The 21,265-nt window shown below is 31.6% G+C and overlaps 2 protein-coding genes across 6 annotated transcripts; one reads left to right on the top strand and one right to left on the bottom strand.

Moving 5' to 3' along the window:
* The first annotated feature begins 1,357 nt into the window (after positions 1 to 1,357).
* On the top strand, positions 1,358 to 7,290 carry LOC111286312 (interactor of constitutive active ROPs 3-like). 4 transcript variants are annotated; one of them, XM_022876217.2, is made up of 5 exons: positions 1,358 to 1,830; positions 2,959 to 3,064; positions 4,482 to 4,653; positions 5,187 to 6,880; positions 6,983 to 7,290. In XM_022876217.2, exons 2-4 carry the CDS (start codon positions 3,045 to 3,047, stop codon positions 6,867 to 6,869), a joined length of 1,875 nt encoding a protein of 624 aa, XP_022731952.2. In that variant the 5' UTR covers positions 1,358 to 1,830; positions 2,959 to 3,044; the 3' UTR covers positions 6,870 to 6,880; positions 6,983 to 7,290. The 4 variants fall into 4 exon arrangements, with proteins under 4 accessions (XP_022731952.2, XP_022731954.2, XP_022731955.2 ...); XM_022876219.2 differs by lacking the exon at positions 1,358 to 1,830 and adding an exon at positions 1,949 to 2,815; XM_022876220.2 differs by lacking the exon at positions 1,358 to 1,830 and adding an exon at positions 1,964 to 2,174.
* Positions 7,291 to 9,421: 2,131 nt separating this feature from the next.
* Positions 9,422 to 11,823, bottom strand: LOC111285777 (dof zinc finger protein DOF2.1-like). Of its 2 annotated transcripts, none has more exons than XM_022875378.2 (2): positions 11,291 to 11,823; positions 9,422 to 10,492 (listed from the first exon to the last, which is right to left on the bottom strand). In XM_022875378.2, the coding sequence occupies exons 1-2, from the start codon at positions 11,315 to 11,317 to the stop codon at positions 9,602 to 9,604; spliced, it is 918 nt and encodes a 305-aa protein (XP_022731113.2). In that variant the 5' UTR covers positions 11,318 to 11,823; the 3' UTR covers positions 9,422 to 9,601. The 2 variants fall into 2 exon arrangements, with proteins under 2 accessions (XP_022731113.2, XP_089618122.1); XM_089761996.1 differs by lacking the exon at positions 11,291 to 11,823 and adding an exon at positions 11,033 to 11,227.
* Positions 11,824 to 21,265: the final 9,442 nt, after the last annotated feature.

The following is a 21,265-nucleotide window of genomic DNA, read 5'->3' as shown; positions in this document are numbered from 1 at the left end:
ACATTTAAATTTATTTGGACCTATACAGCCAAAGCAAAGACATGAAACTTGCAATATACATGCCTATACATGGATCATGTCGAATTAGGTTGAACATCTAAAATTCTTGCTTAAGACTCGATCTAATTTAATGTAACAATTGGGAGGTTCAAAAATTTTAAATTAAAATTATTTTTTATTAATTACATAATAATTCAAATTAAATTGAATCAAGTTTGAGTTTAAAAAGTAATGTCTAAAGTCAAGCTCAAATTTGACTATACTCATGAATACGTTTATATTTATATTTTCATTTTTGAAATCATATGTTATAAACAAATAAACAAAAAAAAAACTCATAAAATTATTGTTTACATTTTTTTTTATGATCTCATCCAAAGAAAAGTCATTGTTTACTTTCTATATTAAGAAGTAAGTATTTGTTAGGTTGGTTGAGGATTTGGTTTAGTGACAATGAAAAACCTTTAGAACTTTAAAGTTTTAAATTTAAATCTTATCATACGGGGATTTAATTGTTTGATTATATTTTAATTATTAAAAATTTAATCATAAATCACAACTCCAACGGATAAAAAGTGAAAAGGATTTCTACCACGGCACGGTATCAAAGGGATTCGAAATTCTATTTCTTGTCTTGAATTTTCATTGCTAAAAAGGTGTGGCCTTTTTCAGGAGATGAACTGAGACAGGCCAGCCCAATTACAACAGTCCAAAACTGGAATGCAATCCTCCCTATGAACTTGAAGGCTCACAAAAACAAAAATACATAAGTAAAAACTTTTGAAGGCCAATTAATTTAGGAAGCCCACTCCATAAAAGGTCCATTAATTCCAAACTCCGAAGCATTATATAAAAGTTTGTTAAAGGTTTTGATTTATGATTTTTTTTTTTTTTCAAAACCTGGCAAATAAGATAGTAGTAATAATTATTAGATTTTATTATTAAGTGGTTGATTTAATCGATTAGATTTATTTTTTTTATAAAAAAATTTTAAATTTAAATTTTATTAATGATTATTTATTGAGATTATATCGAATACACGACTTATAATTATTTATTTTATATTATTAAATATGACACATCTTGTTTTAATTTAAAAATTAATCAGATTTAAATTTTCAAAACCTAAAAAAAATTATTAGATTTTATTAGCAAAATTAAAATATTATCACCTATGTTTTAAATTTGTATCATATTAATTATTTATATCTAAATGTAGGTAATTATAAAAAAATAAAATGAGCAACATAGAATAATATAATTGCAAGAAAAAGTTTTCAAATTAAAGTAGACTAGGGGCAGTTGTCCACACGCTTCTGTAAGTACTATACATTCTTGAAAAAGAGAAATTGGAAACACTGAAAGGGGAGAGAGAAGAGTCAGTGTCAAAAGTTTTCAAGTTTGAGGCAAAAAAATTGCAATAATAATAATAAAATTCAAGTAAATTTTATCCAATTCACAGAGTAAAAATATCTTCCAGCTCCAGACAGGGTGAAACGACAAATCAGTACACACTCTGTTCTCTCCAATTTTCTCTTTTGTTTATGGATACATCTTCTTTTCCCCACTGTGCAAAAGAAACTACTACCAGCTACAAAACAAAACCATAGACCATAACATCTGTAGCAAAGAAGACCAACACTCTACTAACCCAAGGAAGAAAAGAATACAGCCTCTCCACGACTTCCATTGTCGGCTTCTCACCCCATGTTTTCTTCTTTGCCTTTTACCTCAACAAAAGCACTACATTTTCTAACAACGCTTTAAACTTTTCTCATTTCCTTAATTCCTTTGCTTGTAGTTGTAGTAGTTGTGTATTTACTTCACTTGGTAAGTTAACTTTATTTTACACTATGCTTTTGCTTTGTTCTGTTCTGTTCTGTTCTTTGGGATTCCCAAGAAAATGCTGTAAATAAAAAGACAAATTTTTCCATTGTATGTTTCAAGTGAGGGTTTTGTTTGTGTTGTTGTGTTTTTTCTGTTCTTTAGGGTAATGATGTTACTTTTGAACTTCTTTTGTCCCTCTGGAACTGATGAAAAAAAGGGTTTCTTTTCTAAGTCGATAATAACTTAGCTCTGTGTTCAATTCAGGGGCTTTGTAATGCCAGACTGCCTGGCAGACTTTATTCGATTCCTTTAATCAGATTTTATAAAGGAAATCGAATCTCAAAAAGGTTTTCTTTTCGGTTTCTTCAGTCTTTTTTTTTATAGAAAAATGAGTAATCTTTTCTTTGTTTTATAAGGTGCAGTATATCTTGTTTTGAGGGTGCTTTGAACAGTCTGAATGCTGATGCTTTTATCTTCAAAACTTGTTTCTCCTTTTCTTTTGCTGAAAGAGTTTTCCCAGAAAATATTTTCCTGAGAAACAAACGGGTTAATACTTAATATTTGTGTTTTTGGCCCAAGATAAACAAAGGTTTGAGCGGCATTTGAAATCATTATTTCCTGTTCTAAATTTTGAACCCCCAAGTTCTGTTCTTACCTTTTTAGTGTCCTCATTTCAAGGCAACAATGGAGGAGGAAAGTTCACTTCCTAGATTACAATAATGCCCCTTTTTAGTGTTGAAATGCAGTGAGTTAGGAAAACATGAAAAAGGGTACTTTATGGAAATTTGTCTGTTGTCACTGTAGCCGTAGGACCCTTGTGAATATAATAATGTCCGATTGACCATGAACCAAGGTAGAATTTGTTGGAGCATTGAATGGAGTAAAGATGAAGAGTTGCTCTTACTTTCTGGTTAATTAGTCATTAGTGGATAGCTTCTGCTTTGACCTGTTCTTGGAGATATTCTTTTACGATTGCTTTGATTCTTTGGTTGGTCTTTTGCCTTTATTGCTTCAATGTGATGATAGAGAAGTATCTGTCTTTCATATGAGCTCATTAAATTTTTTCACGCACATTCACATTGGATTCTTCTGTCTCAGCTTGTGATATATTTTTTTTCTGATCTGTTGCAGGCCTTGTGGGTCTGGGAAGCATTGAAGTGGTGGAGGATAAATAAACTTAAACTTGTTTTTAACTTTGTGACAGGGGTCTTTAAATTATGCAGACTCCAAAAGCAAGGTAACTTCTATTGCCTTTATGACTGCTCATTCTTCCCTTATTAGAGGTTTCTTAGGTTCTTTCCTGGATCCATTTATGTATTTATTATTGAAAAATGAGCTTAATTGGTAGTTCTGTCATTTAAAAGTAATGCATAGGTGTAATGTTTCCAACTAGTCTTAGGTTGTCAAACCTAATTATTTGTTGCCATATATGATCATCTGGGTTGTCTGGGTTTTAAACAACGCCTAAAGGGCACAGTGAAGATCTTTGTTGGAATTTCTTTCTTCCGAATTTTTATCTTTAATTTTACCTTTTATATTTTGGCACTGGGGTTGTCTTCTTTGGTTAATTTGTATTGCACTGATAAATAAATTATAGGAGTTCCACACTGTAGCTACAATTGAGGGCCATATTGTCTGTTAACCATTTTGAGCTGCAGTCTCTTTCTGCATGGAAGTAAATTTTTTCTGTCTCCTACCTTAAGGATAGGAAAAGCCAAGGCCCTTAATGGGACCACCAGATCCTGTAAGTGAGGCACTTCATCCTTCCAAAACAAAACTTTATTTGTGGTTTATCATCTGTTTGAGGCCATTGCCTGATTTGTTCCTATGGTTAGTATACTCTCAGTAATCAGCTTATTTCACAGGAAACATGATAGTGTAGAATTTAAAGCTTTAGTAGTTTTGTTCAGATTTAGGACATTTGTGAGCAAAAGATATATTATTCAAAAATTGGACAAGGATAGAACTAGGACGAACTATAGTTTTAAAAAATTTAGGTGATTTAGGATTTGATTTTTACCTTCTAGAAAATTGTTGTGTGGCTACATTCTCTCGGGCTCATGGCTAAATTTTAACTGTTTGGTCATTCATAATCAATTGGTTTTAGTTCTTAAATGGTTCATAACTACTCCATGGACAATTAGATTAATCAAACATTGGGTGGTCTAACTAAGGGATTGTTCTTGTTCTTGTATCCTTTGACTTGGACTCTAGTAGAATGTATCTCACTTTTATGTTTAATGTGAAGTAACATTTTGCTGTCAAAGGGAAAAAAAAGAAAAATTCTTACCCCTTTTTATCAGAAAAAACACTCTTTAATCTTATATCAGAAAGCTGGTCTTTCATTTCTGACTACTTATATTCAAAAATTTGCCTGCCCGAAAGGATAAGGAAATGATGTTCTCTAAAAGTTTTAAGTTTGTCACAAATGTTGGTTTGGTTGGTCCAGCCACCTGGTGGTTAGAAATTTAGGACCTTAACCATTTGCTAAGCTAGATTAATATACAAGCATGTAGAGCTCTCATGAAATTTCAGGTGATAACTGTCAGTTATCTTTCCTAAACTGGAGGAAGATGAAATGTCTTCTTGAGGTTTTTGATTTTAGCATGCTCTTTTCATCAGTACCAAATTATTGATTAACTAATGTTTAGCAGAAATGGATCTTCGGAAGTGCCACGAAGGGTCTCTCCTCGAGCTGTTCGTCAACTCAAGCCAACTACACTAGAGACTGAAGCTGTATCTACTTCAAATCCAGCTAGTAGAACTTCAAAAGAGAAAAGCCCTAAAGTTGTTGAGCGCCGTTCACCTAGAAGCCCAATCTCTGAGGTATACAAAGTAGAGATCATTATACAAAATATGGCTTTGTTGATAATTGCATAAAAATCCAATTATTAAGGCCTTTTGAGTGTTAAAGGCTTCATACAGGGCCACAAAGTCTATCTAGATGCCTGTTCCAACTTAGTATTTATACAACCATTTTCCTCCTTTTTCTAGAAGCATGCCTATAGGCAACTTCTTGATCTCATGAATGGTGCTGGGCTTCTTTTCTACCTTTAAATTGTGACCCATTTTCTGTAAAAACTAATGGTTTGCTTTGTTCATTGAGATCTTGCATTCAATTCATTTTCTAAGCCTTTGTTATGGTGATGGTATGATTGGGTGAAGCAATTAATTTTGGTAGTTAGAAAAGAGATTTTTAATTCTTTTAGAGTGATTCTTTCCAATTTGCTTGTTGATGCAGACACATTAGCCTCCCATAAACATTGCCGTTTTTAATTAGAAGTAGAGTTTAGCACTTAGAATGATGGCTTTTTGATTCCTACGAGAATATTTAAACTTATCCTTTTTTCTTGCTTCAGAAGAAGCGCCCAAGCAGAATATCTGAATTGGAGGTACAGATTTCACAGCTTCAAGAAGAACTAAAGAAGGCAAAGGATCAGCTAAGTTCATCTGAATCATGCAAGAAGCAAGCCCAGCAAGATACCGAGGAGTCCAAGAAACAACTGTTGGACGTGTCTGCGAAGCTCAAAGAGTCTCAAAAGCAGCTTCTTGAGCTGTCTGGTTCTGAGGAAGCTCGTGTTGTTGAGTTCCACAAGATATCGCAAGAACGGGATCAAGCATCGCAGTCAGAGCTTGAAGCTATCCAGAAGCAGCAGTCTCTCGACTCAGCTGCTCTGGCCTCAGCTGTGAATGAGATTCAGCGACTTAAGGATCAGCTAGAAATATTGGCTGAATCTGAGGCTGCACAGACCAAGCAAGCAGAATCAGCACATTTGGAGCTCCAGAGCTTGAAAGTAAACCTGGTTGAAACTCTTTCTCTTGTAGCGAACATGAAAAACCAGCTAAAGGATAGCCAAGAATCGGAAACTCAGGCCCAAGCATTGGCTAGTGAAACTCTGCTACAACTAGAAGCTGCAAAAAAGACTGTTGAGGCACTTAGGTCGGAAGGCATGAAGGCCATTGAAGTTTACAACTCCATTGCTTCAGACTTAGACCGGTCAAGGGAACGTGTTTATTCACTGGAAGGACTTGTTAACAAACTTAAGGCAGACCTGCTTGATGCTGGTGGCAGCCTCTCTCTCGAGTCTGATGGTGATCGTATTGTTGTTGAGCATCAAGCTGAAGAAAGCAAGAAACCTGAGGAATCTCACCAGCTTGAAGCAGAGATTTCTTCTTTGAAGTCTGAGGTGGCATGGTTAAGGTCTGCTCTTGAAACCGCTGAGATTAAATGCCATGACGTACAAATCCAAAGCACTGTACAGATAAAGAGTGCTCATGAACTGGTGGAGAAGATAAAATCTGAAGCAAGCTCGAGAGAGGCTGAGCTGTTAGCTGAACTAGAGAAAGCAAACTTTGATATTACTGACTTGAAAGCAAATCTGATGGATAAGGAAACTGAGCTGCAGGGTATTTCAGAGGAAAATGAAGAGCTACACATGAAGCTTGGAAAAAATCTGTCATGCCAGCGAGAATCAGAACTTGAAAATGAGCTAAAGGTATTGAAGGAAGCTGTTGTTGATCTGAAGGCAAATATGATGGATAAGGAGACAGAACTTCAAAATATAGTAGAGGAGAATGAGATGCTCAGGTTGGAAGTCAGTAAAAGGGATATGGACAAAGGTAAATCAAATGATAAGGCTGCTGCTGAGCTAGAGGTAGCAAGGGCAGCAGAGCGAGAAGCTATTATGAAGCTTGGGCTTGCAATAGAGGAGGCAGATAAAAATAACAGGAGAGCTGCCAGGGTCTCTGAACAGCTTGAGGCTGCACAGACTGTCAACTCTGAAATGGAGGCAGAGTTGAGAAGATTAAAGGTGCAATCTGACCAGTGGCGCAAGGCTGCAGAAGCAGCTGCTGCAATGCTTTCAGCAGGTAATAATGGGAAGTTCATCGAGAGAACTGGTTCACTGGATAGCAATTATAATCCAGTTACCGGAAAGGTTAGCTCACCTTATACCGAAGATATGGATGATGATTTGCTGAAGAAGAAGAACGTGAACATGCTAAAGAAGATTGGGGTCTTGTGGAAGAAGCCACAGAAATAGAACACCATGAGGCATGCTAAATATATTTTTGCCAAAATTGCATAGATTCTTCTATGTTTTCCATCTTTCGCCCTATTTTTCTCTAACCAAGTTTTCTCCCCTTATTTGGACAGATACTTGGGTTACTGGGACCAAGCCAAGTCTTTTTGCTGTGAGGCTCACGGTAGGCTCTATTTTGAAGCTTCCTAGTTATCATGATATGATGGCAGAACACTGGTTACAGCAGATTTTCTTTCTTTTTTCTTTTCTCTTGTTCTGTGGATATGTAAAATGTGGGTGTCAACTGTCATCACCTTGTGCTTACAGTATCAAACTTTTTCCTCTTTGACGATGCAATTTATGGTGGTGTTGGATTTGGATTCCATAGTTGATCAGTTAAGCTGCTTGCTTAATATAATCATCACTTTGTCAGCTGCCCCAACCTCTTCGTGTAACTTGTAACTACAGTTTACTTACAGTTGTCCGACATAAATTTTGCTTAAATCTCCAACTTTGTCTTTTTCATAAATGAAAATCTTAATAGAGTCCATTTTTAACCGCAAGAATTTGTTCAAATTTGGTTTTTTTTTTTTTTTTGGTCAAACAAAAAAAAAAATTTCATAAATAATCTAAAAAATGAATAATATTGATTTAAGTTAAAGCGTGTATTAGGTACCGGGAACCCAAGTTACAGAGAGTCCAGGACTACAATTGCTTTTCATTTGGGTCAGACTTAGACAATTTTTGAACAAATACCATAAAAGTTAAATGGATTGGTTTTAGGGCCTAAAAAAAAACTCCTTTGAAGAAAAAGAAAAGCCCAAATTTACTTGGCCCATGGAAACTGTCCTAAAAAATTTCCTCTTTCATTAAATAGTAAAATATTGTCTAGTCAGATCCATTATTGCTGTGAAAAAGACATGTAAATATACAAGGTTACATGCATGTAGCATTTAAATGAATTTGATATTTTACTTCAAAAAAAATGTTAAATCTTGCCAGTCCAACCTTCTACTCGGAAGAAAAAAAAAAACTTGTCCATATGATTACCCTTCCTCAAGCCAAATCACTATTTGTTTTACTTAAAAAAAGGGGAAATTCAATCCCTGACTTTTAAGAAAGAGCATGCATCAATTATTGTGTCAAATATTCGGGTGTTAAGGTTGAGTAATTATTTGATACTCCTTCAATTTTTATTTTCTTGGCTATAGTTTTTGAATCTCCTCAACATGAAGAAACTGAATCGAAAATTGCAGTTTTAACAGCATTGGAGTGTGAAAGTAACATCAAAATTGCTGTCATAAAAGTGAAAGTAGGCTTGCTCCTCAGACAAGAAGACATTAGCTAATGACCCTTTTTCCCCCCTCTTGTGGAAGAGGAGAAGCATATTGTCAAAAACTGCTGCTCGAAATGGATATTGAACAACAAACATCAATTCATATTTTAATCAAAGTGCATGACATCAAATTCCCAATTAATTATATATTAATAAATTAAATCCTAAATCTAAATTTTTTAAGACGCAATTTCAAGGGAAGATACTCAAAAAGATGGGCATTGTCCACACTCCTATAGGCAAAGACAAAAAGAGTATGTAAACTTGACAAAAAGAATCAAATGGACAGTAATCTTGAGGGGTGAACAGCATTATATAGTAATATATTTATATACCAATTTACTTTCTCTTTTTCTCCATTGTAGAAATTTTGATTTTGTCTTCTTTGGAAATTGAATGATTTGGCTTTATTTACATTACCTTACATATGAATAAAAATTCTTAAAAAGAAAAACAAATAGGTTGGATAGAAGTTAGAATTAATATATATTTTTTCTCAAAAAGGCAATTTAAAATAAAATTTAAATTATGATAATCTTGATAAGTGACATTAAGATGAAAAAAATGATCTCTTATTGTATAACTCAATAATGGCTTTAGATTAAGATGTATTTTTCCAATAAACCCATTATGACATAGGGCAGAATTGTCCTTTCATAGGAAGGCAGAAACAGACATACGGCAGCCAATAGCTTATGTACACTGCAAATATTCAAAGTGTACAAATTGATTGCTTTCTCAAATCCCAAATCCTAATGTCACGGCTCATATAAATCTAAATAATATAGTGGTGAGCTATACAACCATAATCCCACTCTTATTATGTCCAAATGTCAATGGACAAAGAATATTTTAGTACAATGTTTGATCTAATTTCTGACAATTTCCTCACGCCCATATCTTAAGTTAGATTTGGTCTGGTAAGAGAAGAGGAAATTTAGAGCTTTCCTTGTCAATTTAATAATCCGGTGTTATATTCCTAGAATCTACCTGAAAGTAATACGAAGCAGTGATGATAGAATATCTAGGAAACCGAAACACTAACTGGTTCAAAATCCAAAGTCCTGGAACTACCAGGAAACATCACTCTGACTCTTTCATTCTTTTCTCTGAAATGGAAAATCGCAGATGAATATTATATTTTCTTCTGCAACGGCTTTAACTGGTTAGCAAACAAATTTGAAATATCATTAGCTTATCAACCCATGATAGAATGAAAAGGGGATAAAAAACAAGGTAGAAAACAAATGGGAAATACTGACGATTCTAGCGAATCAAATCTCCTAATACAAAAAACTCAAAAAGAGATTAAAAACTGAGATACTATCAGTTTTGATATGAGAAGAAAACTCTATGCCTTTCTATGCTGCTTGCAGACATTAAGAAAAAGAAAAAGAAAAACACTCCATTTTTTTTTCTACATTAGAGGGCTATTAAGAAGTCCATGCCAAGATGAATTGAGTCCATTCCAGCTTTCTCTGCCTGAATCAAGATCACCCATGTTATAACCATCTCCACCAAGCTGCCAGGGTAAACCCCATAAGACTCTATTCTCACTTTCTCTACCATAACCATTACACAACTCTTGCTTCATTGTTGTCACCGTCACAGCTGATGTTGTTGTTGCAATGTTATTCATTTCTTCATTATTGTATGGCAGCGTCATTTCCCCATTAATACGTACACTTCCACCCCCATTATCCACCTCCCCCATGTTCTCATTTCCAAATCCATACTGAAAATTCTGAAAATTGTTCTGGGTTCCTAGAAAGTTGCTTCTGAGTGCATCAAGAAAGGCAGGATTGGCAGCTGAAGCGGTACAGTTAAGGCTAGGGTTTCCAAGAATATCACAGTGGGTATTAGTGGGGTTTCCAAGAATAGAAAGGTCATGATCATCAAACCCTAACTGCCCACTAGATTGTTTTTGGAGCCTAGCAAAGGCCAGGCTGAGGTCATTGGTGTCGTAACTCAAAGGTGGGAGGTGGCTAGTGAGTGGGTTGGTATGGGGTGTTAGTGGTTGATCTTGGCTTCTCTTTGATGATGATGAAGATGATGATCTTTTATTCTTCCTGCACCCACCACCCACTGGAACATTTCTCAGTGTGCCTCCTTTGGTCCAATACCTCCTGCATGACTTGCAAAAATACCTTGGCTGAGAAAGGCTGTAGTTGTTGTAGTAACAGAATTTGGTGTTGGTGGAATCACATCTTGGGCACTTGAGAGCTTGTTCAGGTTGAGGCCTTGGCTTTCTCTCTTGCTGTCCTTTTGAGCAAACCAGCATGTTTTCCAATGAAGGGTTAGACATCTCCTGAATTAATTCACCAAAAAAAGACATTAATTGAAGATATATATTAGACCAAATTACAAGAAATCAAAGATGCCCTTAAATAGATGATTAATTGCATACTTATTTGAATGTGCCGACACTTCGGATATACTATGCACAGATCAACACATACATGATGGAAAATTGCCATCATTAGTGGGGTCATCATACAAGGGATAGTTTAGAGGCTTTTCTTCAATCTTTTCTATTTAATATATTCACTTAACTACAAAAGTTGATTGTAAGCATGAATTATTGAGAAGAAATTCAGGGTCAAGCTGTGGTAGGATTATATGAGATATTATGATTCTTTCCCCTTTCCTATAAGTTTCTTAATTACATCCAAATGAAGCATACGTCTTGAAGAAAGAATCTTATCTTATCAATCAAGACATCAAAACAATAGTAAAAACGGAAAAGAAGAAAGAAATCAAAAACTAAAACTGGTTCCAATTTAAATCAAATCAGAAGAACTGTGACATAGAAAAATAATAATAATACTTATTTTATGCAAGAACATACATAAGCAAAAAGCTTCACAATCAAATTTTCTTTTTCATCCCTTTGCTAACTTTGATCTTGACAAAAAGATATACTCCTAATTAATATTGTATAACTGAAGATCACATCTTTTCGAATATTCAGACAAAAAAAAAAACAAATTGAAAAAGAAAGGGGAGACACCAAAAAATGGGTAAAGTTCACATTTCACAAAGCATTAATTACATTATCATAACATATATATGTGTGTACACTATGATCATATATATGTATTTATACCTGGTGTTGTCCACTTGAAGGATCCATCCATGCAACTAAAAGAAAGCAAAATACCCAACACTCCTAAAGGAATTACAACTTTTTTTTTTTTTTTGCGGGGGGGGGTTCTTAAATTCAACAGGAAGAGAAATAGTAGTACAAAGAAAAGATAGTGAAAAGGGTAGTATGAAAGAAAAGAGAAGAAGAGAGATGGAGCTTGTTTTTGCTAACAGTTCAAGTCATGCAGAGAGCAAAGCGAAGACAAAAGTAAGGACAGCACCTTCCCCCCCCTCCTAACTATATAAAGCAAAAGCTAGCCCCCACACCCCAAACACTCCCAGAGAGAGAGAGAGAGAGAGAGAGAGAGAGAGAGAGAGAGAGAGAGAGTAAAGAAATGAAATTAGTTTATTTGATTTTATTTTATTCAAGGGACAGAGACAGAGAGATATACAGAAGTGTAATGATAGTTTCCGGTACGAGATGGTGGATGCGATTGGCTTGCGCCTAGAAAAAGCTTTCATTAGTTGAACAAAAACCGAAAAAAAAAAAAGAAATGGAGAAATCAGCAAAGATAGAGGGAGAAAGAAAAACCTAGCAAAGCTAAGCTAAGGTATAACATTGCCGTTGGCGCTTGTCTTCGTGGGACCCTTTCTCGCGTGGATGCAACTATGCTGTGGGGTCCACTAGAGTTAGGGGTCCCCACCCTCCACCACCATCATCATGCATCATCTCCAGCCACCAGCCACCAGCCACCATCTCCTTCCCTCCCCTAAATCATATCTGATCGCCAAAAACTCTGCGACTCAAATCACTCCTACGACACACCAAAACATGAAAACACTAGCATAAACCTCGTGTTTCGAAAACACCGGGACAAAAAGCACACTTTTTTTTTCTTTGTTCTTAATAAAATAATCCACAATGTTACTGGCCAAAAAGATCTACAATATTACAAATTAACTTTAAATTCATTTATTAACCTCTATTCTACATAATTATTATTTTATATACATTTTATATTTTCTTATGTCTCAAATTATTAATCCTTTATTGATTTTAAAAAAAGTTTAAAATTTTGATTTTGATGTAAATAATATCAATTTTTAATTTTTTTAAAATTATTTGTTTCATAATTCCTAATATTAAAAATAAAAATTTATGAAAATATTCTTAAAATATAAAAATAAAAATTTAAGTGTTAAAAAAAATAGTTTAAAAACATCTAAAAAACTACTCAAAAAATAAGAGGAGAATATTAATCAATTCTATAATTAAATATTATTAGCTTTTTAATTAATTAATTTTAAACTAATCGAATACTATTACATAATTTTTTATTATGATTGATTAATTATAATATTATAGTAAAGAGAATTGTAAATTAAATATTTCCATTTGATTGATATTTTTACTTTTTATTACTATATATCTTTTGTTTTTAGTTCATTTTGTTTTTTTTTTCACTTTTCATTTTTCTATATTAAAAATAAAAAATAAAAAAAAAATGAAAGCAACAATTAGATGGAGCTTAAATGAATTAAATGATGTTATAACAAGTTCATAAATTTGATTTAAAACAAACTTGCATATTCCCTTTTATCTTAATTATCTATAAAAGAGTGCATCAAACTACACCCTAATAAACAAGTTGTCTTTTGAGTTGCATTAATCACATTCATGAGCTAGGTACCTTTAAATTCAAACTTGAATCCCTATCAATATTAGTTTCATTTATTGGTGTTTTTATTTTGGTCAATAAATGAATTTGAACAAAACTTGATTGATCATTAGAGTTTAATTCGAACAATTTAATTTGGTGATTGCATCCCCAAAAGCTTAAATCTAAATTCACCTTCACATAGCATATCTAGAATAGAAATTAAATCCATACACATTTTGAATTAATTAGCTGATAAGAAAGAAGATTTATTTTTCCATCAACAAAGATTTGATTTTTATGAAAAATTCTTTGAAAAGGAAATTAAATGCATCGAATCATGTCCAAAAGTGCTATGATGATAAGACTATTTAACGAAACAACTTAGATTTGGATTAAATTTGAAAGTATTCTTAATCTTATAAAAATCAAATTCATTGAAGAAAAACACTAGGAACAATGACAACAAACCATGCAAATTGCAACAGAAAATTTGATCACGAAGTTTGAAGAAATGGGTAAGTTATAACTCATGAATTTATATTTAATACATTATTAATATATTTTATATACAATAAATTATATATTTTTAATTTATTATCGAGTAAATATTAATTTTTAATATAAATATATAAAAATTAAAATTTTTTAAAAAAATTATTTATTAATAAAAATGATATTATCTTATTTATTTTTATTAATGATATAAAACCATCTAATTCATGAATAATATAAAAACCTTACACACTTAGAACGGATGAAACATAAACCCATAACTCGTACAGTAAGGTAAGATAGAAATCTAAACAAGTTTTGTCATGGATGAGTGCGGAATTGAAGTGGAGGTGGTGGTGGGGTCCCGCTGCCGGAATTGATTTTGATTGTAATTTCAATAGTTTTTTGTTTGTGTTTGTGTTTGTGTTAGTTGAAGGTTCTGATGACGTGGACTTATAATGATGGCTAGGGACATGGGCAGAGAAAAAACAGTACTACTGGTTGACAACGACAAGGGGATCTTCCATCCTCATTTCTATATTGATGCATAACGTATTTTATACATTACACAGAACTATTACAGCAGCTTAGGTAGCCCACCATGGAGTTTGCTTTTTTTCCCCTTTGCCTCAAATGTGGTCCATTTTTGGAACATTTTTTATATGTATTGTCTCACTCACCTTCAAATATTTAGTAATTAAAATTTAAAATCTAATTCAAATGATTAATTTTTTTTAAAAAATAAAATTTACAAGATTAAAACTTATTTTTAAACGTTTGTAATTTTAAAAAATATTATTCAAAAAAATAATTAAATATAATATTAAATTAAACAATAAAATATAATCCATTCGAATATTTGATTCAAAAATTATACATGAAGCTTAAGAGTTGGATTAAACAGATAATTTTACGATCTTTAATTTTTTGATATAATAATTAAATAATATAGAGTGAAAGTTTAAATTGCACCATTTCATTTTCTTGTCCCTTTGTTAAAAAAAAAAAAAAAAACAGATAATGTTATCTAACTTCATTAAATTGGTCCACAACATCATTATTTGCCAGGCTAGGGTCAAAAATCAATATTTACATAGCTAATTATGGATGCACTGGTCTAAAAAATGACACGTTTTTTGAGCTCAAATCACACAACTTACTGCATTTTGTGGAATCTTATCCTTTTCCTATTTTAATGCATGCATTTCTTTTGGCATTCGTTTGGATTTGGAGACCCCATAGATTGTAAATGTGATTTAACTAGCAACTTTTCACTGTAAATGTGTTTAATTAGTTTATACATTTACTTTTAGAAAATGATAATCTAGTAAATATTACATTTAAATTTTAATATTTATAATTTTTTTTATCCTCAAATAATGAATTCTTTTATATGAAAAAAAAAATTCACATTCGATGTATAATATAAACATTATAAATTCACAAGAGATATTTTAATGGTTGTTTTGAGTTTAAATCTTAAAATAATTAGGATATGGTTTATAATTAAAGATAATATATCATCTTGTTATATACAAATTAAGCAAAAAAAAAAAAAAACTTACATAATTTAATGACGTATGTACTTTAAGTGAATTTGTATGTGAAAATAAGACTTTGTAACTATGTCAATGATATTTAAATGCAATTTTATAGGTTATCTACAATCTATAAAACACCGTTCTTATTTGTTGCCTTTAGTCCAAGGGAAGTCATTTTATAAAGAAAGAATTAGTCACGACAACGGGCAAAAGAGATTACAGCACGAAAATGAATGATTAAAAGATGAATTCTATACGCTAAAAAAAAGAAAAGAAAAGAAGAGAAGCTAGGAATCCACATGCAATCCACTGAAACTGATGATCAGTCAATCAAGGGAAGATCAAATGGCTAAAATCTAGGTATAGCCTAACCCTTTTCCATTTTCTTTTTCCTTATTTATTTTTCCATTTATGGGCCTAGATTCTTGGATTGGCGAGAAAAACAATGTTACGAACCAAAAATTCTAACTTGTCATCATCTGTCGGAAGCTGGAAAATAATAAACAAGACAATGATTGATCCCCACTTCCATGATATCCTTTGGATCCTAAGAAAAATTTTCTTTGGCTATGCTCCATAATCTAAATGTCTAAAATAGAAGAGAAATGTGCATATATGAGAATGTGAAATGTCTTTTTGTTGGATTTATAATTTTTTTATAATTAAAATATAATTTTTAATAGTTTTAAATATAAAAGATATTTCTAAATTCATAAATACTTACATTTTAAAAATAATCAAAATATTAAACACTTTATTAAGTTGCATGTAAAAATAAAATTATGGATTAGTGGTAAGTTTGGTAATTAGGATTTAAGAATAATTTGATGATGAGAAGCATTTTGGGGGAGGGGAGAGGCAAAGATTGAGGTGGGGCAGTGGGGGAGATGAGGTGATGGAAGTGGATATTTCACGTTCATAGGGATGATCCGTCTAGTTGTTTGACTGGTCAAATTTATCAGTCAAAGAACACACTGAATAATAAAAAAAATATATAAATTTTTTTTTTTAAAAAAAGTGAAGGTAGAATAGAAAACTGTGCCAAAGCATGTTCGGTTAAGAAAAGAATCCAGCAATCAGCATTCCCACTGCAAAGAATCCCTATGGCTGTCTAAGATGAATTTTCTTTTATAAAACTCTTAACAACTAACTAAATAATTATAGGTAATGATTGGAATGGGTCAGAAAAGAAGGAATTTTGTTTATTTTTATTTTGATTTGATTTTATAAAACATATATTTTATTTTGATTTTTATGTTAAAATATTATTTTTTATATTTGATTTATATATATATAAAAATATAATTATCTTCATCTGCTTGATTTAATAATCAAATAAACCTTAAAAAAGACATAAGACTGGGGTTCGACCTCAGCCTCTCTTCATCCACTTCTTCTATTGATGTAGGGCTTTATCTCTCTTGAAACAAAAAAAAAAAAATATAATTGATTTAATCTTAATTTAGTAATTTTAATTTAATATAATATTTATAAATTATTATTTTTAATGTAAATTATATTTTAATTATACATAGGTATAATATTTTATTAAGTTAATATTTTTAATTAAAGTATTAAATAATAATTTTATTAATATAATATATAAATATAAATATAAAATTAAATAAATAATAAAAATATTATATATATATACCAAGTTTACCTATTATATCTCAATTTTTTTTTTATAAAAACCCTAATCTAACCCAAAAATTGAATTTTTTGAAAAAAAATTCAATCCAATCCAAATTTTCTTCTATAAAAACTTGATTTAGCCAAAATTTAATTTAATTTTTTTTAAAAAACTCGATCTTATAAAATTAGATCAAAACTCAATAAGTTCAGACCCATTTGCCATCCCTAATTATAGGCAAAGTTTAGGCATTTTGATGCCTTTTTAATCTTCGGAAAAGAAGGCTTCATAGTAGACATGCCTTATCTCCCCAAATGTGTCAATATTGGAAATTGGAACGCTAGTGAGTGTTCCTACCTATTTGCCACCAAATGCATGGCTTCCCTGACAGCTCATTAAAATTTTGCAATCATCATCAGATTATTCTAGTAGAAAATTAATATAATCGATAGTAATTGCTCGAATCTACAAAAACTCTACCCAATTAACTTATTACCTCTTTACCACTTAAATTAAGCCTAACAAGGTCATTTATCTTTAAGTTAATTTTTAAAGAAAGTTGTTCACCCTAGACTTGTACATGGGTTTTCAACTTGAGTTTTTAAGTCTAAGTTCGGCCTAGTTTAGCTCGAAGTATTATTTTATTAATTAAAAATATTTTTATTTAATTTTAATTTTAAAATATATTTAAAATTAATAATAATTTATTTTAGATTTTTAAATGTTTTAATATATTTTTAAAAAAATGACTTTATGAATCCGTGAGTAATATTTTTAATGGCCAATCAAACTTAACTCATGTCTAATTTAACCCATAGACGGGTTTAGTCCATACTTTTCAATTACATATGAAAGTTTTTGAGGTGAAACCGAACTTTGAACCTTAATTCGCTTAATGAATGACTATAATTACTCTTTTGAAAAGAGTAATTGCTACCCCTAACAATAGGTGTATACATTCCTTAATTTATGGAGTTTCTCATGTTTAAAAGGTACTTGTGATCATGTCAATTTTAAATTTTATTAATAATGAATAAAATAATTTTTTATATTTATTATAAAAATATATACACACATCATTATTTTAAATAAATGATTGGTTCAATCGGTTAGAATCGTCCTTTTCGATGAAAAAATTTTGAATTTAAATATTATCGATGATCACTTATTGAAAACATATTGAATACATGACTTACAACCATCACTTATCTTAAACTAATAATATGATACATTTTATTTTGATTTAGACAATTGAACAATCTATCTACTTTTAAATTTTTTCTTACACACATCACCATTAAACACAAGAAAAGAGGTGTGGAATGTGTTCATAAGTTGGTCTATCATAAATGTGAACCTCTCGAAATCAAATTCTAAACTTTTTTTTTAAGACAAAAGAAAATAAAGTAGTAATTAATAAAAAAATAAAAATAAAAGACAATTGGTTTGAAAGCGAAAAGTAGAGGAGGAAAAAGAGAGAGGCAAAAGCAAAGAAGAGAGGACAAGAGGCAGGGGGGGTCCAAACGGCAGATTGTAAGACCAAAGTCGTGGTATATGGTGTGCGACTACGATACGAATATTTCGGTTTACGAGGAAACCAAAGCAACCTCATTTCAACTCAATCCCAACAAAAGAACAATCATCATTCCCTTCATCCACGTTCCAACATATTCCAATAACACATTAACCAAATCAAAGCACTTTCCCTTAGTCTTACCACACCACTCCCAAGTCCCAATCCATCATCCACTCTCCCAAAAGACAAATCCCATATATATGTATCCCTTTCTTCTTCTTCTTCTTCTTCCTCATCAAGCAAAGCATAATCTTTTCTTTTACTTTTTTAATTTTCATTTTTTTATATAATTTTACCATATAAGTAATGAACTAGTGATGATCCTTCAGATATGAATTTGTAATAATTATCACCAAGTTTTGACTACACACAATCAACTACAATCACAAGTATATATCATCTTCATTGATTTTAATAAATTTTTTAAGAAATACTTATGTTTCATTATATTTTTATTTTTAAAATTCTAAATATGTGAAAATACAAATATTCATTTTTAATATTTGTGGATTATAGATGTGTGTGTTTGCATTAGAAAGATTGATTGCCTTAATTTGAATATTGCGTTTTCAAAATTAGATAAAAAAAATCAAACTAAATTTCTTTTTTTATTTTTAACGATGGGTTTATTGTAGATAAAATTTTTTATATTAACAAATAAGAAATTGAAACTCAATTGTTCGAAATTAATAATAAATTTTAAAAATAAATGGATAAAAGTCAGAAGTACGTACTTCATTTGGCACGTTAGGGAGAAATGAGAGAAGAAAGAGAGAGAAAGGTATCACGTCAGATTGACGTCAAGGTCATGGTTGGTTGGTAACGGATTTGATTTAGTCTTGGTTTATAGATAAAAAGACAGAGATCCAGTAACGGAGCTACAAACAAACTTCCGTTATCAAATTATAATTGGTATGCTGCTTTAACACTCCAAAACAACTCATCATCCCTAATTGCTAACGTACGTACGTGCGTCAGATATTGTGCTTCCAAACCTTGTAAGTGCATGCACGCAACTCCAACACATGATTCCAAACTTACGTATAAAATTCTTAATTTCTAGTTAATGCCACGCAATTATCAGCTATGCTATGCGGACATATATATATATATATATTAGTAACGAATTTAATTTTTTTTTTTTAAATTTACTTATAATATATATAATTATCGATAAATTTATTAATTTTATCGACAACACATAATTTCAATTTTTAGAGATATCTATAAATGTCTTAGTGTTACATGTGGATCCCCCTCTATCAGCTTGGCACATGGTTCACATTGTGGCACTTTGTAGATCCAAGGCGATCATTGTGAGTCATAAAGGTGGCTAAGACCTAAGATTAGCATGGCGGTGTAAGCTATGCTAAGCTAATAGCGTGGGCGCAATGTGTTACAAAAAGATATATATGTGCAAACTGAGCCATTGTCGGCATTTTTGGACGAAATTAATGCATAGGATAGGGATCCCGCTACCTTCAAATTTACGACTCTTACATTCTAAGTTATACGTAGTTCAAATGATGGAAAAAAAATTTCAGGAAATAATTCATATTTGACCTAATGGGTTATCATCCCAGTTAAAAAGATTGAGATATAAGATTCAAATTCCCGCTCCCTTTCTACTTTACCATATGAATCTAACAAAAATTTCAGAGACGAAAAGATGGGAAAAAACATGAATTTATATATTAATATTTTTTAAAATTTTTTTATTTTTTAATTTAAGTATGTGTTGTAGGAAACTAGACTTTGATGTTAGACATACAATCTAAATTTGACATATACAATGAACTTGAAGTTTAATTTATTCGATGTATACAGTTATTTTTAAAAAATAATATTTAATAGATTTATATTTATATTTCAGCACTTGTAATTATTTTTTTTATTATTAAATTATAGTCTCTTTAAAAAAAAAAAAACACTGGTGAAATAAGTTAGAACAAAAAACTTAGTAGTGCAAGATTCTTGAGAATAATGAATGTGAAAAAGAAATTTTGTATTGAAAATAACACCCATGCATGTAAAAGGTTTGTTAAGAATAGCTTCAAAATACTAATTTGTCGGACTATGATGTAATTATAACATGAACAACCAAGAAACCTCAGATTGTGTTGGACCAATTCATTTGTCTTGAAAAAGATCAGTTGGAGGTAAGAAGTAGATGGAAGTTATATAAGTGTGAGAATAATTTTCAACTAGACTTTGAATTGGGGGGAAAAATAGAGAGAACATAGATCATTTCAGGTATATTACACATCCACCTTTAGTTAGGCTTTATCTAGCTAGAAAAGTGGTGAAAAAAAAAATAGTATTGAAAACCAATTAATATGCATTTAATAGGAGATTTTCAGTACACAAAAAGTGATCAAGAGGTAAATTGAAATTTTAAAGCAAGAGGACCCAAATGAAAGTTGATGGCTTTTTCATCTACATTTGCATTGTTATTAGAACTAATTAATAACAAAGTGAGATTTTTATTCTGAACTGGCAAACTACATATAAGAATGAGCCATCCTCGATTCACTAGCTAGGGAAGGGGGTGACCAAATTTGTGTAGAATTGGCAAAGCAGATTCTAGAACTTGCTCAATTCGTCCAAATCTAAATCCAACTCAACCCAAATTAATCTGAATTTAATTAACATATATGAGTTTCTTCGATTTAAAATGATACGGCAAAAACCCGACCATCTCAATTGCCACATTCTGATTTATGATGTTTTATTTCTGACTTCACAGCAAACGAATCTTGAGATTTTTTTTAAAGGTATAGAGGGGATTGAAGAAAGAAGGAAAGTTGGGGAGAGTACCATTATCATAACTATTAATAATCTTGCGTTGTCAAAGTGGACTGGACGACGGGCAATTTTGAAATTAGGATTAATGGGCAATGGTCAAGCATTTCATTAAGGCAGGTGGGTGGTGGCGATGTTATGGGCAACAGACTAGAGTTTGAAAAAATGAAATTTGTGATGTTGTGGGTAGGGGACTATTATTGGCAGCCCCCTGGGTTGGCAATGGCGTGCAGTTGTCGGTTGAAAATGGCTCTGGCCGGTGGACCATTAACCCCACCAATGTTGTTCAGAG

This window comes from Durio zibethinus, chromosome 6, assembly GCF_047325235.1.
Source record: "Durio zibethinus cultivar Kanyao isolate XHJ-2024 chromosome 6, ASM4732523v1, whole genome shotgun sequence".
Classification (NCBI taxonomy): Eukaryota; Viridiplantae; Streptophyta; class Magnoliopsida; order Malvales; family Malvaceae; genus Durio; species Durio zibethinus.
The sequence above is the reverse complement of the archived record's forward strand: the minus strand, read 5'-3'. Positions and strand labels throughout refer to the sequence as shown.